The sequence below is a fragment of the Hemicordylus capensis genome, chromosome 6, assembly GCF_027244095.1.
Source record: "Hemicordylus capensis ecotype Gifberg chromosome 6, rHemCap1.1.pri, whole genome shotgun sequence".
Classification (NCBI taxonomy): Eukaryota; Metazoa; Chordata; class Lepidosauria; order Squamata; family Cordylidae; genus Hemicordylus; species Hemicordylus capensis.
The window spans coordinates 146,212,234-146,232,299 of NC_069662.1; the positions used below are offsets into that span (position 1 = coordinate 146,212,234).

General features: G+C 40.0%; 1 protein-coding gene across 1 annotated transcript in view; it reads right to left on the reverse strand.

The window, feature by feature from the left end:
• Nucleotides 1-20,066, reverse strand: part of KIF5B (kinesin family member 5B) — a 46,324-nt gene that overhangs the window by 17,954 nt on the left and 8,304 nt on the right. Inside the window, exons 2-13 of the mRNA XM_053261885.1 lie at nucleotides 15,505-15,592; nucleotides 12,971-13,044; nucleotides 11,272-11,376; nucleotides 10,293-10,341; nucleotides 7,420-7,475; nucleotides 7,250-7,337; nucleotides 5,828-5,952; nucleotides 3,425-3,529; nucleotides 2,896-3,041; nucleotides 2,146-2,294; nucleotides 1,459-1,652; nucleotides 458-526 (exon numbers count right to left, since the gene is read on the reverse strand). Of these exons, the coding sequence (XP_053117860.1) occupies nucleotides 458-526; nucleotides 1,459-1,652; nucleotides 2,146-2,294; nucleotides 2,896-3,041; nucleotides 3,425-3,529; nucleotides 5,828-5,952; nucleotides 7,250-7,337; nucleotides 7,420-7,475; nucleotides 10,293-10,341; nucleotides 11,272-11,376; nucleotides 12,971-13,044; nucleotides 15,505-15,592 (1,248 nt within the window). The remainder of the gene's footprint in view (nucleotides 1-457; nucleotides 527-1,458; nucleotides 1,653-2,145; nucleotides 2,295-2,895; nucleotides 3,042-3,424; nucleotides 3,530-5,827; nucleotides 5,953-7,249; nucleotides 7,338-7,419; nucleotides 7,476-10,292; nucleotides 10,342-11,271; nucleotides 11,377-12,970; nucleotides 13,045-15,504; nucleotides 15,593-20,066) is intronic.

The window sequence follows — 20,066 nt, forward strand, 5'->3', positions numbered from 1 at the left end:
CTGCTTTAAGTCTTGAGAACCTCTTGGATTACAAGAATTCAGCTGTCAGGGATGTTCCTTAAGACATTACAAAGAAAAGAAACTCTTACAAATCAGTGGTCTAGCCTTTTTGAAGAGTTTATATTTCTAAAGTGCTTTAAATATACACTTTGAAATACTGCTAGCACATTTTCTGTACTTTATTAAAAGCAATACATTTATGCACAAGACCAGCACTAACTTTGGCATTGTTCCTATTCATTTAGAGCACGCCTGCTCTGGCCCCCCAGCTATTTTTGTACAACAACTCCCATAATCTCCAGACAAAGGGGCCAAGAGCCAGGGATTATGGGAGTAGTAGGCCAACATCTGTAGGAAGGCCAAAGTCGAGCAGCCCTGATATAGAGCCATCACTGGAGATGATGTCTTCCTTTTGATCTAGCTAGTGTCGCAACTACAAGAGAAAAGTAAAACTTACTTCTTCCTGATCCAACATTTGTGTTTTTAGCTTTTCTACCAGTTGGCTCTGCTGATTAATTTCTTCATCCTGAATTTTAAAGAGAGAAGAAAAGCACTTGAACTCTATAGTTAATAAAAACGTCAAAATTCTGACCCTGCCTCATCTTTAGAGGCAATGGCTAGGATCCATACAACCAGTTTCATGTTCCAAGGGTCTTTGGGCTTGTGTTCCTCAAACAGCAACTCCATTACCAAACTGCAATCAACTTTTGAAATTGAAGGGACTTTCTCAAGTCATTTAAGACATGTTGATGAGATCTGTTTAAAAAGTGAAGAATCCTTTGGGGCATGCTCAAACCATCTCTCTGGATCCTGGCCAACTTTCAGATTGAATTCTCAAATCAGTAACACACAACCAGAGTACTTGGCATCACACAAGTTTCAAAGGCAAGAAACTTTTATACGTATGCCAATTGTGTTTTAATGCAAATCTCGAAGATGCATCTGTTCAACCAGGCTTTAAGCTAAATTTTAAACTATTTAAATATTGTTAACTGTATATTTTACTTTTCGTAGATATATTTCAATTCTTCTGCAAATCTCCTTGAGATTTTGCAGTAGGCAATTACAAATCTGCAAAATGTTTAAATAAATGTTTAATTCGCATTCAGCCAGTTATTTAAGAACTTGATCAATTTAAAAACAAATGTTTCCTCCTTAGCATAGGATTTTTATGGCTCTAGAACTCAACATTCAAAGTACTGAAATACAGTTACTTTCAAACCTTATGCTGTTTTAATCAGCTTCACCTCTTGTTTTTACTACACAAACACATCTGAGTATTGACAAACACACAATATTCAGTTTCAATAATACGCATACATTCTTTGATCCCAGTGGAGTGATGTACCATTTCTTCACTTGTTTGCCAGAGCAATCTACTGGATTGTATTAACTAAAATATTTTTAAATCTGAAAAGGTTAGGCAATAGATGCATTAGAATATGAACTATGACATACCTTATCATCCAGTTGTTTGTACAATTTAGCAATTTCTTCCTCACACTTTCTCCTTTCAGCATCAGTAAAATTGCCAATCACTCCAATAGTAGCAGTTGGAGTGTCATTGGTAATAGTAGCATCCTTATCCACAGCAAATGCTTCCAAGTTGGCTTTTTCTTTATCAAACTGTTCATCAACTGGTACAGTCTCTCCTTTAAAAAACATTTTTGTTGGAAACACCTTTAAAAAACTGACTCAGCTTTGGATCAGTTTACATTAAGAGAAATGTTTCACCGAAACAGCATGTTTTTCACATTTCCAAGACTAATCTAGCTACCCAGAAGTGCCTGCTGGATTAAATACTATAGATCCTCTATAACTGAAGTTTTTTCCAGTGTAGTAATAAATGGGAAGGTCTTAACATGCTAACTGATCTGCTGAAATGCCTTCAAATTCCACAAGTGACATTACACTGAAGCACAGCATACAACCAAGAAACAATTTAGAAGGGGTAGAAAAACCACTAACTTCCTAAACATTTGCATCATATTATTAGATATCTATACAACTAAGAGCCGGAGTTTTTCCAGACTTGCCACTAAAATTTGAAATTAAGTTAGTTTGCCACATGTTGACAGAGAATGCTCTTAAGACATCATTAGTCTAACAGCAAAGCTGACACTGAAGATGTGTGACATAACTCACCATTGCGCCACCTATTGAGTTCATTCTCAAGCCACTGTATGGTGTTGCGCAGGGTCTTGTTTCTCTCCTTTTCTCTTTCATACTTTTTCTTCCATTGTTCTGCAGTGAGTTCCACATTGACACATACTGTGTTCTTGATAGTCTTTGCTCTAGGAAGGCAGGTTAAAAGTTAGTTAAAAGTCAGATCTGTCCTGCCTTGGAGCTAGTGGAGGGGGATAACCCACGAGATGTCCCTGTCAGTCAGCAACCAAGAAGCAGAGGCACAAGGCAGTTATACATCAGGAAGTTAGCCTTAATGTCAGTCAGAGATGAGTAAGGTTATAAGCAGAGCAGAGGCAAAGAGATTTCGAGTCAGCAGGGCTTAATGCATCAACACTGACTCTGCAGGCCAATAATGCATCAGACAATATATCTTAGAAGGCACATCATTCCTCTATTTGTAAAGCTTTTTAATGTCTTATGCATTTTGCATTGAAGAGAAAACTCAGAATCAAATATTGACAAGCTTTTAAGTAACATTTCCAACCAACTGTTCTTATACAAGATATGTTTTTGTACAAATATGTACAGCAAGTCATCCTGAATCAGCACACTGCAACCTTAATATAGATCACAATACAGGCCATCAGTAAGAACAGTAGCTTATTAGTACATGGAGGGGGGCCTAAGAACCTTTGGTTTCCATTGGAGCATATTAACTTTCTCTCGATTATGCTGAATTACTTTTCTTTTAAAAAATGTGTTACTCACCTTTGACCAAACAACAATGTAGATTTTGTTTCAGATTCGTTGTAAGATGATGGAGAGCAGCAAATAACAATTGTGGTTCTACAGTTTCCCCCTAGTGAATCTTGAAGGATTCTTGTCATTTTACTATCACGATATGGAACATATGTCTGTCAAAAAGAGAATGTGATCCAAGTTCACTATAAAACACTTTTTTAAATGAACATAACTAAGCTTTTAGCTAAGCACTTTGCTTTTGTTAAGTTACAGGTAGTAAATTCTATATTACATTTTCACTACCAAAGACATATACAAAATGCAGCATTAAGTTTTCAAGCAAGAAGTTGTACATAGAGTGTGGCATAAATGCCAAGTATTCCAAAACAACATTAACATGTATCAATGTAGTTAAAGATATTCAACACAGAGCCTGCTTCACTGCTCCAGATGTGCATTGTGCAAAACACTCAAAACCTTAAAACAGGGATTAAAAACTACTGGCAAAGGTTTATGTAACCCAAACCAAGTTTTTTCAAAACAGAGATAAACTTACACTGTTTTCAGCTAAAGCAGAAATGACATTTCCAAGAGCAGACAAAGATTTGTTGATGTTCTTAGCTTCATCCAGCACAGCACCTTCTGCTCCTGTTTTACTAACCTACAATATAGGCAGGTGTAATAAGGTTAAAGACAAACCATATGGTGTTCCCTTTGTTCAACAGAGTTTTCTCTACCTTTCCAATGTACCTCCTACACTCCACACCCTGCCCCAAAAGGGGAGGGGGGGAGACAGACACACCCTTTAGAATTATATGTGATCGGAAAGGGGTTGCGGGGGGGGGATCAATCTTTACTATATAACCATAGATGACAAACACAAAAACTAATATGGAATACAGAAGGTGCATACTATATAAATGGCCCAGCTAGATATACTCATGTGTCATGGTGAGCAAGTCAGAGAGTCCATCAAAAATGCTAGAGGTGTAACAGTTTATATAAGATGATCTCCATGACACTGAACAGCAGTTGACCACACACATTTTTTCCTAATTTTCTCAGCAAATGCCACAAACAATGCCATCTTACAGGTAACAAGCTCGGTTCTCACCATGCTCCCCTCTATAGAGACCTGCTGGAGCAGAGGGAGAGGCTGAGTTAACCCCCTCCCTCAAAAAATTCCTAGGCTTATGGCAGCCTGTCAGTTAACTTTTTCTTGCTTAGTAAATAAGGAAACCAAATCCTAGCCGTAGCTGGTCCCTCTGGCCAGAACCTGCACCTAAGCAGACTCCAGAGTAAAATGGGGGGTGCCTTCTATCCCACATTTGAGTAGGGGTGTGCACAAACCAAAACTTGCAGCTCAGATCAAACTCAAACCGAAGCACGTGCTGCCGAACCAGTTCGGTTGAACCGACCGGTCCAGTGCATTTGACTGAATCAGTTCAGTGATTCAGCTATACTTGTAAAGGGGAATCCTAGAAAGGGTCGCCAAAACTCCCACCCACCCCAGCACATCCCAAGCACATGGCAATCTGCATTTACCAAGCAGCCTGTGTGGTGGTGGCACGGTTGAGGCCTTTGTGCATGCCCAGAGGCCAACAACCCCAAAACACCTCACATGTGCTGCTTGGTAAATATGGATCACCGCGTGCTTGAGCAGTGTACATTCCTCGTAACTTCTGTCATAAGCCCAGTATCTGAGAGACACACAACTATTGATTGATCAGGATTCCAGAATATCGGCCATCAATATATACCAAAGGGACTGCTTCAAAGCACAATTTTTGTGAAAATTTTCTTTAAGAGGGATCAGTCCCATGAGAGTTCCTTCTCTATACAGGATTCAGTTTAAACAATGTCATCATTTGGCAAAACAAGTAGTCAGAACACCTCCCTGGTACATCCAAGTACAGTCAATTTAAAGAACAATTACACTCCTTCCCTTGTTGGATATAAAAGGTGAGCTGCCCTTCCTGATCACCACTATTGCAAGTGTTCAACTGATATTCAGAGACCTGATATCACTGCATCCCTCAATTTCCTTCATCTACGAGCAAGTTCATCAGTTATTTTAAGGACATTATATAATTTTGAATCATTTACTCCAATAAGAAAATTGAAACTTCTGACATGCATCAGTTTTGAGAGCTGTTTCTAGTGTTATTGCTTAACTTCACTTTCACATGTCAAACAAAAAGACATCATGCTCAGGTTTGTGTGTACACACACCCCCCACAAGCACTTTCCATTAGTACACTAAATGCAAGAGTAACAGACTAGGACTTGTTGTGAGATTTAATATTGAAACAGTGAAGCCAGCCTCAACTGACCCCCAATATTCCTACTGCTTCTGGGGCAGACCTTCCCATCTAATCTTGTTGCAGATTCTATAAGAAGTCTTATAATGTATCCAAGAGACAAAAAAACTTTGCACTCAGACAATCCACTGAAGAATGGCCTCAGCTGCAGGCCAGAAGCAGTAGATACATGATCTCACTCCATCTTGTCCAACAGAGGGGTCAGACATGAACATCAAAAGGGTGCAGTGGACTCCACTTCCTGCTGCCAATCTGTTACTGGCAGAAAATCAGCAATACATAACCAAACCCAAGAAGCAGGAGTGCTTTCAATTTATGCAGGAACCTTGAATCCAAATATATGTTTCTAGTAGCTGCAAACAGTGTTTTAAACATTAAAGACAATTTATATGAAAACTGAGCAATGCAGAGCAAACCACAACTATAGTATTTCAGCATATGAGTTTGCTAGAAACACTTCAGACAAGATGCTACTTCCCAAAGACTCCTGCATAAGACTGTAATAAGCGACATACAAGGTGGGAGGAATAGCCTATGGTTCACAATACAGATCAACAGGTCAGCACCTCCATCCCCTTATTGGACCCTGGACAATTTAGTTCATGATTCAGTTACAAAAATTAAGTACTATATATTACCTTTTCGCTACCTGCCAAGTCTACAAGGTAGAGCTTTCCACTCAATTTCTGTTCTGTTTGTGTATTTTCTTGCTTTACATTAATGAGGAAGATGCTATGACTCCGAGAGCTATGTTCATTCATGTCTATAATGGAAAAGTTTCAGAGTTAGGTAAATATGCATTTTTGCAACACTGGCTCACCTGTTAATTCATTACAAGCCCTAAACTAACTAAAGTGGAAGAAGCCATTTGATAACCCACAGAAACAAACTGTATTATCAAGGGGACTGATTGATCCTCCTCCCCTTTCACTTTAACCTCTCTAACGTGTTTGTCATCTTCATATTGTAAGACTGAAACAAGAAACTGGTTTTTAAATATATGTTCAACAATTAGATATTAAACACGTAGTAGTCGTGGTGTTTTAAAAGCAGAATGGACCTGTCCAATATGTGTAGTTATAGATTTGCTTCTTAAAGCCATACTAGAGTCTTTGTAGCAGTAATGGAAGAAATAGGGAAGTGGTGTTTGTTAGCTTATAAGAGAGATATGCCAGGGATTCCCAACCTGTGATACTCCATATGTTGCTGAACTACAACTCCTATCATCTCCAGCCACAATAAATTGTAGCTGGGGATGACAGGAGCTATAGTTCAGCAACTTCTGGAGCAGCACAGGTTGGGAACAGCCAATATATACAAATGTTTTTATTTGTTTTGTGCTAAAATAGTCTTCAAAACTGATAAAAGTTCTCTGCTACATAGCAACCATTAATCTGCGTATCACGTGCAGAAGAGATCTAGTATGTTAACACAACTCTATTTTTCTTAATATAGACCAGAAACTGCCAACTAGCTGCCTGTTAGCCACACCCAGCTGCCACTAGCAAGACCTCCCCATCCCTGTGCCACATTTGGGCACAGGGAAATTTTAAATGGGAAATAAGCAGCTTTTTATTCCATGCTCAGAGCAGCACCTGCTCATTGAGTAATTGGCCACCGGCCAAAAGAACTGCAAAGGAGTCACACATCCCACTCTGCTAGCTGGCAGCTTCCAAACAGGAAATGGGAAGTCTCCCACTGCCTGATAGGAGGGGCACCTGCTTGCTAAATGAGAAGGAGCGCCTTGTGCCCTGCTCCTAGACTGGCCAGCCTCCTTCCCCAGCCCAGGGGACTGGCACTAGCTGGTCAAAAAGGCAATGAGCACTGCTTCTCACTCAGCCAGTAAGTCCTCTTGGCTTTCTGTTATGCCTGAACCTGCCTAAAGTTTCCCAGTGGCAGAAAGGTGCCATTTAAGCACAATATTGAACACCTGGTGCTTTTTGTTTATATTATATGCACTTACAACTCTAGACAGCAGTCTGCATAGAACAAAATTGGAGGTTTGTCAGGAGAATATAAATGGCTTTAATTAAAAATATAATGCAAAGTTAGCCACTTACTTGTAACCGCTACATGTCTGTTAGATTTTCCTTCATCTATAGTATCCATAACTTCATCTGGACTACATACAAAACGTTCAGTGCAGCCCTGAGACAGTGCAAATACAAGTGTAATGTAAGAAACAAGAAGAAAGCTAGGGCCAAAATTCTTCTTTGGTTCTTAAGCCTACCTTCACATAAGGTACTCTGTTTTTGTCCTCATGAACAGAAAGATTGGTCTTTGAGACTGAAAAAAGAAAGAAGTTTTAAAATAGTTCTGTCAGACAGCTACTGTCTCAAAGAACAAGGTCAATCAATTCCAGCTTTCTGCTTGCAACTGTGATAAGCCTGATGTCCCTGTCAGAGCATGACATGGATGGCCACCCCTTGTTGTTACTCAGCACTGGTATGAAAGATTTATTTCCTCCTAATGGGGAGGTTTCACATCATCACTGGACAGGATCCAGACTAAACACCATTGACCTATATGAGACAACTTTACTAGCTAGTCTCATTTGTTTCAATGGTGTTTGATCATGATCAACTTTGTTGGTAGATCATGTCTATCAACTGACAGACCCATTCCCCATTATGTCTAATCTCATTTTAAAGACAAATTAGTAGCAACCACCACCTCTTGTGGCAGTAAACTCCATGAGTCGATTAGAAGCCATGTGAAACAGTATTTCCGTTTATTGGTCATGAACATATTGTTAACCAGCTCTATTCAGTGACTTAACTTCTACTGTTTATATACAGACACAGAAGAGAGAATACAAAAACTTCTCCTCCCTCTCGCCTCACCATTCAAACTTTTGTAGAGCATGTCATGTTTCCCCTTACTCATCTTTCTCAGCTTCACTTTTTTAGTCTGTGTGAAAAACACTCCAATCCCTTGATAACTGAAAGTGTCCATGCTTTTCCCAAGATGTAGCCACACCATAGATTTGTGTATTCACATAACAGTATGTCATTTATTCTCTATTCTCTAATTATTCTCAATCTCAATGATTTTGCCTTTCTTATTACTGTAGCATATGAAACTGAAAGTTTTCAGTGAGCTTGTGATTAATCTTGTTATTTTAATGAAAGCCACTCACTGGAAGTATTGGAAGTAGAAGAGGTATAAACAAAACATTATCCTCTTCTATGAATAATCATAGCAAAGAGACACTAAAATATGTGCTTTGTGCAGTGTCAGAAATTGTTGAGAAAGATAATATACAGTGCATTATATATATGTCCTATATACTTATAACTCTACACAGCTACTGAACAAAACTGCAGCTCTGTCAAATTTATGTTATTTGTATTTATTCATTCAATGTATATACCGCCCTTCCTGAAGTGTCTCAGAGCAGTTTACATTAAGATTAAACACAAACAAAACAAAATTAAAAATAATTTAAAGCAGATTAAAAACTAAGACTAGATATCATTAGAAGCCAGGCTAAGAAGATGGTTCTTTAAGGCAATGAATATGTACTGAGGCCTTTGCCTACTGCCCAACTTTTAAACATAAACCCATCTATTTTTGAAATAATTCTGTTATACCTTACAAGGTTGCTGCAATGTTTTCTCAACCTTGAAGGTCTTTTACTCCAACGCCCTGCTCAGAACATGAAACTGCTACATAGAATCAGAAAGATCTTTTGAGTACTTCAAAAAATAGGATCTATGAATATATCTGTGTCTGGTATAAGAACCAAGTTCATAATTTTCTTTGGGTCTGGAATATCATGTTTGCAGTAATTCGAATGCCTGTACATTTGGAGAATATCAAAGATGCATGACCCACTACAAAGAATAAGACTAATCCCATCGTGAGGTTGTTCAAATGACTGGGTGGGGCAGCCAGCAGGGGAGACTGGTTTAACTCACCTCCCCCCCCCCCCCCGATGACTGCGCCAATATTGCTGAACTACGGAGCGCGCTCACAGACAATCCACGCTGCATTCCTGCAGCGCAGAGCTCTGGAAATTGCACAATGCACCGCGCAATACACGCGATGAATTGGAGGAGTCCCCCAGGAGAGAGGTGCTCTAAGCACCCATCTCTATGTCTGCCGAGGCTAAACACAGCCCCAGCACACAAATAATCCGGTAGCCCACATTAAAGGAGGGCGGGGCTAGGCAGGTCTGAGAGCGGGGCTAGGCGGGTCTCTTAGCCTGCATTAGGCTGCATGTGATAACAGCCTCCTTATCGTCTACAGTCTTTCCATCAGACTGCCACATTAAATCCACCTTGTTTCCACTATTTATACATAAAATCTGAACTTACTTACTGCCCTTCCTAAAAAAAAAAAAAAAAGAAAGAAAGAAAGAATATCCCAAGGCATTATACCTTTGTAATCTGCCAAAGATCATGGAATTCATCTAGCTTCCCCATTGTAGCTTCCTCTTAACTACCCACTCCTTTAAATCTGCTACTCTTTCTTCTAAGAAGCCCCTGGTGGCGCAGTGGTAAGACTGCCGCCCTGTAACCAGAAGGTTACAAGTTCAATCCTGACCAGGGGCTCAAGGTTGACTCAGCCTTCCAACCTTCCGAGGTCGGTAAAATGAGTACCCAGAATGTTGGGGACAATATGCTAAATCATTGTAAACCGCTTAGAGAGCTCCAGCTATAAAGCGGTATATAAATGTAAATGCTATTGCTATTGTGCATCGATCAATGTCTTATTCCTTTCTTCATGCTCAAGTGATGTCCCCTCAAATGGGTACCCCTTGTAAGGCCCTCTTATAATGCCCTCTTATCTTTCTTTTGTTTCCTTGCACATTTTAATCTATCCTCAAACCTACCTTTGACTCTAGCTACCCCCCCCTCCGATCAGTCTCTCCTCTCCATTTTATCTTCTCTTTAGTTTTTCAACAACCAAAGCTATCAGTAACTAGGCAACATATTTATCTGCATATGGTTTCAACTGCATGTCTAACAGATTCCACCCTGCTGGTTCCTAACTTTTAGATTACAAGACAAATTAATTGCAAGATCATCAAGTTCTATCATACTCCATTTGCAACACAGGAGCCTGATACTTCCCATCAAGAAAAGAACATGTGCTCACCATCCAGAAGGTCCCTTATTTTATCCAGATAAATTTCAAAATACGACACCTGAAAGTATAAAAGTGTTGAGAAATAAATATTCATCTGTCCATGTACCAAAGTAGCTGGCAAGCTTAAACATAAAAAGACTAAAGGCAAGAAGAGACAAATTTGGGGGGGGGGGGGTTCACAGCGTGAAAGTGAAAAAAACTGTCAGTAAAAACACACATCTCATGTTTTCCTTTAAGATTAGTATAAATGTTTTTTTTAGAGTTTCAGGATTCTAGTGTCTTTCAAATATGTGCATTGGGGCCAATGTTTTGTCAATGTCTCTGTAGAGAGAGACATGGCATATTTCCCTTGAATGACATTTGGTGTATAAATAAGATCATTACAACAGATAGTGATGCAAAGTGCTTACATTTGTAGCTAAAGAAATATTGTCTCTGCTTCTTTGCCATAAGTTGTTTATATATGTTAAAAAATCTGCAAGAGCTCATTACACGGAGGACCAGCCTTCAACAGAATATATCTGTAGCAATCATTTGTTCTATTGCCACAAGCAAACATTAGTTATCCACCTATCCACTTCAAGGCAGATCTACTCCAACCACTGTCCCCTGTAGCACGCTCCACTTTTTTACCATCTTTGAAAGGACTTCAAATCATTTATGATGTTTCAAAAGCTAGGCTTTGGGTGAACTCAGAAAACCAGTAAGCAGCCTACTGCATAGCACAGGATATAGAATTTTATTCTGCTATTTTAAAAAAATAAATACAGAATATGCAGGGTTGGTGTTTCGTTTGTTTTTAAATGTCTACATGTAAAGCATCTGGCATTTTGGGTGATCTTTTTAGAGTGGTAATTTATACTTTCTACTCCTTAGGGAATCATACTTCTATTTCATGGAGTCATGGGAGTTATACATCCCAAGTACTCTCAATCCTGAGATGAGCTGTCCGGCTTGAAACATACAATTAAAACAAAACAAGAGTTACCTTAATATGGAACTCCAAATTTTCATCCATGGAATAAATATAATTAAAAATATCTTGCACTATCCTTGGAATAATCCCCATCCCGTCTGGATCATGTAGTTTCCCCTTGGTTGAAAGAGGGAACAAAAATGTAATTACTACATATACGAGAAATGTTTTGAACACGCAGAAGAAAGATTTTTAAACATATTTGTACAATCATATCCAGAACATGCTTCAGCCAAACCTAAATCACCTTCTGAAATTTTAACTGTGGAAAGCTAAGTATCTTCCTAATTCTTCTATGGAAGTAAATAGTATGTGCAGCCCAATGCAAGCAAAACAAAGATTAAGTAGTAATGACTTTGCAGTCAGAAGCAAGAGGCAAGTTCCCTCTCTGGCATCTCCAGACAGGTATGAGAGAGATCCCTGCCTGTAACCTTGGAGACACTGCTGCCAGTCTGTGTAGACAATACTGAGCAAGAAGGACCAATGGTCTGACTTGGTGTAAGGCAACTTCCTATGCATTATTAATATGAATACTCCTAATATGCAGTCGCTCAGAACAATATCTAATGACTTTGAACTGGTGTTTTGCTTTCCAGTAACTGCAGAGTTAGAAGTCTGAATATTTTGGTCAAATAAAACCAGGAGCAGCACCCAGACTAAGACTTGTGCAAGCAAATAATTCCACTCACACACTGGGAAGAGGGGCAATTTTCATCCATCTCCCTTCTGCCTGCCAAAAATATGTTCCTGAGGGCTGGAAGACCCTTGGGGACATATTTTCAGCAGACACAGAGGACAGCAAAAGGAATAGAAATTGGTGAAATTACCCTTCCTGCCCTGTGTACAAGCTCTGTTTGCACAACTCTTCATCCAGATGCTGCCTCAGAACATTCAAAAAACAGAAAAGGAATTGCCAACATTGAACAATGAAGAGTCAAGAGGACATTAAGGAACTAGGAGTATATTGGGGTCCTTTGGATCAAGCCCAAAAATGTTGTGCACACACCAGGGGTTCTCCACTTCTCCATACACACCACAATAGCCTCTCAGACACTCTCATCCCCAGCAAAAAAACAAATCAAATATCCTATTCCTGAATGTCTCAAGGCCTTCCAGAGCAGGATTCAATGTGGCACAAACTGCTGCAGTTAAAAAGAAGGTTGGCAACTGCCCCACGCCACAGGTGGAGGCATTTTCTGTTCATGCATGTGATTCTTTGGATCCCAGCCCATTTATTATACACAAAGCAGAACTGACTTAAGAACTGATAGAAGTCAACAGCACATGTCTTGGAACAAGGATACGTGAGCAATTCAAATACACTTTTTGCATGGAGAATACCAAGATGTTTACCCACTTAAATAAATAGGAAGTCACCTGACATGACTATAAAAAATTATGCAACTAATAAGTATTTAAAATGTAACAAAACTATATTAGGACTAAACTTGTGTTCAAGCTTTAAGAATAATTACTTTATTGAAGAAAAAGTGATCTTTTGACAAGAGTTACCATAGGAAAAGGGAGGGATAACCATATAATTTATACATTTTGCTAATCTGGTACAGTAAACAAAAGTACTATTTATGCAAGTTACAGTAATAAGAATATGCAATGAGTACATTACAAAGGAAGGAAGCAGTATCAGTCACTGGTTTGACAGGGAGCTTAATATGAACATCTTACCAAATTTCCTTTCCAGATTTCTTACCTCCATAGTATGGGTTTTCCCCGATGATGTTTGTCCATAAGCAAATATCGTACCATTGTATCCCTCAAGTACATCTAGAAAGAAGGTATACGAAGGATAAATTTATGTAATTGTATACCACTACTAAGCGGTGCACAACAAAGAACACAATTAAAATAGAAACTGAGCCAGCAATGACACACAGTAAAACACCAACCAACAATAAGTCAAGGCAAATGCCAGTCTGAAAAGAAACGCTTTAACCCAACAGTGAAAAGCTACCAGTGAGAGGGCCTGCCAGGCCTCCAGGGGAAGGCAGTCTACAATCTAGGTACAAGAAATCCTCTGGTGGAGGTGAGGCTCTAAGCAGGGACCCCTACCCAAGTGATCACAATGTTTGGGCAGGCTCATAAGCAAGGAGGTGGTTCTTTAGGTATACTGGCCCTCAAACTGTTAAGGGCTTTAAAGAGATAACAAAAGCACCCTGAGTTGTGCACGAAAAACTGTGAGTCAATGTGGATGAAGCAGCAAGATACTTGCTTGGCTCCTGCCGACAGTCTGGCCTGTTGCCAGTCTGGCTGTATTCTGGAATCGTTGCAAGTTTCCACATTTTTCAAGGGCAAACCTATGCCGCACAGGGAAAATAGTAGGGATGTGCACAAAATGGATTTTTGTTTTGCTTCAAGCTCAAAATGAAATGTAAAACATTTTGTCAGAACAGGAGTTGATCCTGGTTGTTTTGAGGAATAACTCAAAATGTTGTGAGCGCTTCAGCCTTAGGGAACAATGGGGAAATTCAAGACACCCCATTGTTCCCCATGGGTAGCTCCTAGGATCCTATGGAGGTTTGAGGGAAAGGTTAAAAAAAATTAGGACTCACCCATTTCTTTTGTGGGTTGGGTAGAATCATCATGCCCTACCACACAACCCACTTTGGTGTCCCTAGGAGCTACCCATGGAGAACTACGGGGTGTCTCGAGTTCCCTCATTGTTCCCTATGGCCGGAACAAGCCGCACTCACAGAGTGCAGCCCGCACAAGTTTTGCATCGCGATTAGCAATGCATTTTGCAACCCGGCCTTGCAAAACACTGCCAATTAGAAGCACACAGTAAAAAGGAATCTGCCCCTCCCAACACAGAACACATATTTCAAACAGTCCAAAAATGGCAAAAAAAGAATCACTGACCCAGAATCCACTGCCAGCCACAGTGCCTGAGCTGCAGTAACACCACTGGCACAAGCTGCTCTCTCTCACACTATGATGTCTCCTTACTTCCTAGCACTGCAACAGCTGCCACAGCAGCAGCAAGCACAGCCATAAGCTCAACTAGAGCAACCTGAGCACGCCTTGCAATGCAGATTGCCGCGCAGACCAGAGCAGTGAGTGAAGCACAAGTTAGTCTCAAGGCCAGAAATGGCACTTATCCCAGCGATCACAAATTATACATACACCCGCCACTGTCCATTTCTTGCCACAATACTCTCAAAAACCAACCAAACCACAACTCAAGGAAGGCAGGCACCCAAGTTCTGCCTTTGTCAGTCTGCGATCCAACAAAACCAGATGGTTATAGCAGCAATAGCAAAGCATACTCTATTCATTAAATTCAGTGCCGAGAAAAGAAAACCACAAAAATCAAACCTGCCTTGATTCCCTCCTCCTCTCCTGATATATCCTCTTCAAGAGCTCTCTCTACCTCCCAGTCCCTTTGAATACATTTTGAAATTCATTCCTTATGTGCCCCCCACTCCTGCTCCCCCCCCGACCCCTGCCAAAGGGGGCACAGTTGATTTGTATGACAACAAGCCAACCAAGCAGCAAGAAGATTGCAAACCCATCAGAAGCCAGTGCCAGAAAACCAATCAGCAAGAGGAAGACAGGCCTCTTAATGGCACTCAGAATGTCACATTGTTTCTATTCGAAATGGAATGGTTCTCTTCCAAGCTCAGAACAAGCCCTTTACTTAAAAGGCATTCTGTTTCAAGCCCGTTTTGAATCAAAATGTTTTGACCACAAAACGTTTTGCACATCCCTAGTAAATAGAGCATCAATGTGACCAAGGCATGAGTGACAGTGGTCAGCTTTGCTGCTCCAAGCAAAGATGCAGGTAGTACACAAGCTAAAGAGGTAACCCTGCAGAGGTAATCCTGTCCTGACCATTCAGGACAACTCCCAAATTGAGTACTTGGGGTCACACGACTCTCAGGGATATATTTCTGGCAGCAAAGCATACAAGGAGAGAAGAGACACAAGAATTGCTTTCCCACCCCTCTCCTCTTGCACTGGACTGCATGGCAAGTCTTTGTGCAGCTAGTGCCCTTGCTCCCTCATAATGCTGCAGAGAATGTGGGCTATAAGTACAGACTACAGCTTGAAGGAGCATAACAGTCTCACAAACCAAAGTCATTCTTCAACCAAAACTACACTGTTTCCTCCAAAACCAAACCACCATTAGGTGGAAGAAGGACAAGGCAGCCATAGCACTATGCCCACAAGCCTCCATTTGTGACGTGTGCCTTTGTAATTGCTATATATTAAGAAGTCTCCTCTTACCTTTGACAATCTTTTTTGCACAGTCATTATATACTTGCTCCTGTGATGTGTGTGACTGGAATACACGGTCAAATGCATACGGTTTGGACTGGAAAGACAAAAATAAGCTATTATAGAAACAGAAGTTTACAGTTAGACTAGATCTTTAATCTACCATGTTTGATACTTTTGAGAGTTACTGCATGTAGGGACCAGTCTCCCCACCCTCTAAAGAGTTAACAGGAAGTGAACCCTTGTCTTGACTGACAGGCTGGTGAACTCCAGGGCTCAACCAATCAGTCAACCAGGTGGGTGGGACCTGAGAGCTGCAGGGGAAATTCTGGGAAGAAGAAAGAGAGTCTGTGCTCAGAGCATGGAGGAGGACATGCGGCAACTGAGTTTTGCTGCAGCAGGATAACTGAAGATCCTTGTAAGACAGGATTGCAGGAGGCTTAATCTTCAGGAGTTTGGCGAGTTCAAGGGAAGGAAGCTAGGGTCTTTGGCTTTGGGAATTCAGAACAAGAAAAGCATGTTTAGTCAGACTTCATGTCAGGAATTTATATTTATTTGTGTGTGTGCTTTGCATTTTCCTAAATAGCCATTCTTTGCAACTAAGTAATGAAGCTTTCAAAGTGTGCCACCTTAGAACCAGCAAGGCGTACTGAAGCATTCTTGTAACCAACTAAGTGTTTTTCAGTGTATCTAAAAAGCTGAAAGCCTCAGACAGAACCAGGCTGTAGTATTTTTAATAAGTCTTTTTTTCTGTTCTTTACTTTTTACACACCTCCAAGGGTTGGTTACTAACCCAGCAGGAGAAAGGGGGATTTCTCTGGTACAAGACATGTCTCAATGAGAGCTTGGCCAAATTAACAACTAACTCCATGTGCAGGCAGACGCCTAGGAGAGCAATTGGATTTATACACTTGCTTGTTAGCAAGGAGGAAAAGGCAAATGGGGGTCTTTGATCACTCCAATTCCCATTCAGAGTAGCCTGTAGGAGAGATCTGGTGGCAGCAGTAACCTATCAGAACTTCTGGGTTTACCAGAATCTTTTTCTTAGCTCTCTGGGTTTTGAAAGTTAAGGTTTTGTAATCATTTGTAGGCAGCTTCTCTGAGCACACTGCAGAAATGACTCATCGCTGATAGAAGTCATTCCTGGGCTAGTTGACTGAGAAGGCTGCTAAGAGCTGGTTAAAACTGGTTCAGCCAGTTTATTCATTAACTGACTTGAGTCAGGAAAGGAAAATTTGCATACACCAATTAACCACATTGCAAAAATGAAGTTCTTTAGAATGAAAAGTTTAGGCTAATTTTCATGTTCTTTCTAATTAAAGCAAATTTCTCTGTTTGAAAGATAAACAATTCAAAAAACCATTGAAACGAAATTACAAGAGGAAGAGGACGACATTTTTCAGTCTGGTTATTTCTGTCCAACTTTTCAGCTGACAAAGGTGACTGAAAGATGTGTACCATGTGAATATCCAATATGCAAAATGTAAGAGCCTAAGCCTTTACAACAGCTGAAATACCAAGATAAAAATATACTACTGAGGCTTGAGGTAACACTTTTCAGACACCAGAGAAGATCAGAGTATAAAACTTGAAATTATACCACTATTAGGGACTATTATTGAATTGTTTAGCAAACTAATTTTTATCTCTTAACCTCTTCCTAGTCTTACCATGTTGTCTAACACAGAGTAATGTTCAGCTCTACCAACTCCTAGCAGGGCTTCAAATACAAGACAGAGCTTGTTATTTAAAAATGTTGTCCAAGTATAGGAATGAGCTCAGTCTGTTAGTTGAAAGGATAACAATCATGGTTTAGTATTTCCTGAATTTTATTCACCAAGTTAGAAGTTTAGCAGCTGAGTCACCTGAATTCTGGTTGCTACAAGTTGTTTCTGAGCACCTTGCAATCAGGAATACTCAAGGCAAGATGACTTGAAAATTACTTGTATTCATACCTCTAGCAGCTGAGAAAGTGCCTTGATAACATAAAATCTAAGAGGAAAAAGCCACTGAACAGACAAAATCTATCTGGAGTTAGACAGCTATACATTTGGTAATTATTTTAATCACTCCTAACTACGATCATCAGGTAGAAATATTAATGAACTTTAGGTTTTAGTATTCTCCTTGTTAAAGATATGTACAGTCCAAGATCTACTCAAGTATAATCTGAAACCGATTCTTTAAATGATGAAGCAGGAGTTCCCATATTAAGCACTTAAGCCCCTTGATGTCAATGAAAAAGAATTAAAGGAAGTGCTTAAACCTCTCCAGTTGAAATCAATGGGATTCTGAAGTGCTAGACTTTGGGAGAATTATGCCCAAAGCACTAAGAGGTTGGATTTCAAAACAATTAAATGGCTTACAAACAAGCCAGGGTACCTGAGCAGGTGATGAATACTTCTGGAGAAACTCAACAATGCCAATTTAAATAACCAAAGAACAGAGGCACAGGAAGCCACTTCTTCAAGCCTTTAATAAAAGTTTAACTATTAGGATTCTGGAAACTCAAAGTTATATCTAACTGTAGCTTTGACCCAAAAGTTTTTCCAGTTACACAAACTTTACTATGCATTAATAAGGTCAAAATAAAATATTTTATTGTTATAAAACAAAAGCCAAGCTTTCAGCTGCTTTTGTCTGAAATGGAAAACTTTTAAATAATAATGAAACAGGATTTCTGGGATATGTGGATGAACACCAATTCTCAGCATTGGACAGAAATGTAAGCATGTATATTTCATAGTACTACAGAGTCAATCAACTGATACCATCATGAAGGTTGGCATTGGCTTAGGTGCATATCAACACAAATATAAAAGTTTAAATATCTGAAGTATTCACCCAAGTCTAATGTAAAATATGCCACAGATAACTCTCATTAGGTAATTGCACTAGAGGTAACACTGGAGCCCTCAACAGCAGGACAGCTATGCTGAACCCTGGTACTAGCCCTGGGGCCACCAGATTAAGTGACTTATTGGGATAGGGCCATAGCTTAGTGGAAGAAAGTTTGCTTTGCATGCAGAAGGTCCCAGGTTCAATCTCCAACATTTCCAGGTAGGGCTGGGAAAGAAGAGTCTTTCCTTGGAGCACTGCTGCCGGTCAGCAGAGAGAATATTGAGCTAAATTGTTTGGACATGGTATGAGGCAGTTTCCTATGTACCTGATGTTGTACATCTTATATTTCATTATGCATGTGAAAATTCCTCTTAAATTGGCAAATTATTTGAAAATTCAGCAATTACAACTTCATACGCTAATGGGGTGGGGAAACTACAAGGGTACTTACACAGGTTCACTGAACTTCTTGTTTAGAACAGAAAACTACTTTATAAAAATGGATTTTATCCATTTTATAAAAGTAGGTTTGGTTTCCAGTTTACATTGGATTTAAACAATACATCTTACCTAGCAACAGCAGCCATAAACCCAAGTAAAACAGCAAGTACCTCACTGAAGTACTGTTAACCAGGAAAGTTTGCCTCTACCAATTCTAGTCTTGCTCAAAGGTTGCTATTCCCCTTGCCACCCTCATTCATCCTACTAGCATGCTTGGCTTAACAGCAGCCAACACAGAGATTGGCACAGTTGATGTCAACTAAAACAAGATACCTGCAAGTTAGACTGGTCATTCACAAATGCTTCTACAATTGCTGGAGAAAGACAACATCTGGAAGCACAAATACAGATCCAAATCACTGCAGAAAACAGCAGAAGCTGGTTTGAATCCCCGCTGGTATGTTTCCCAGAATATGGGAATATGTTTCCCAAAATATGGGAAACACCTATATCGGGCAGCAGCAATATAGGAAGGTGCTGAAAGGCATCATCTCACACTCCACGGGAGGAGGCAATGGTAAACCCCTCAAACCACATTGCTCTTTGGTCACCGGGAGTCAACACCGACTCGAGGGTACAATTTTACCTTTACTGTATACCACACATACAAAATAAGTTCTGAAACTCTATTCTCCCCCTTTTCTGCAGGAGTTGCCTGCAGAAAATGCAGTCATCTGGAGTCCATAGGTGTGATTAGAAGCAACCATAAATCTTTCTGCCTTTGTAACCCCATACAAAGGGGAAGACCTCTTATCTCGCCCAAGATGACCACACTTTGCAGAGAACTCATGGAAAGGATCAGCCTCACCATAACAGGCTTTGGAGACATGTAGAAACAGCAAGAGATTCCACCTGTGTCAGAACTCAGGGAAGTAGGGAAAGGAAAATACAGACAAATATACTAAAATAATGGCCAACTATGAAGGCCAGCCAAGCTTTGTGAACCTCTGGCAGCCATGAAAACAAGGACATACTTCCACCCTATTTTATCAAAGCCTAAAGGCAAGTTCACACAAAAGACCAACATGAATTTATTTTATCTACATTCCATGCAATTTTCTTTAAAAATATAACTCCACATAGTTGAAAGTAAATCCTATTACACAGTATTCTTTAGTCAGTGAATATTCTTTCACATGGTGAAAGGTTCTGGCCTTTTCTTCTTGCAACTGCTTGTCGATATAAAAGTGATGCTTGGTTTCATGGAAGCAGAGACTTCTATTCTGCTT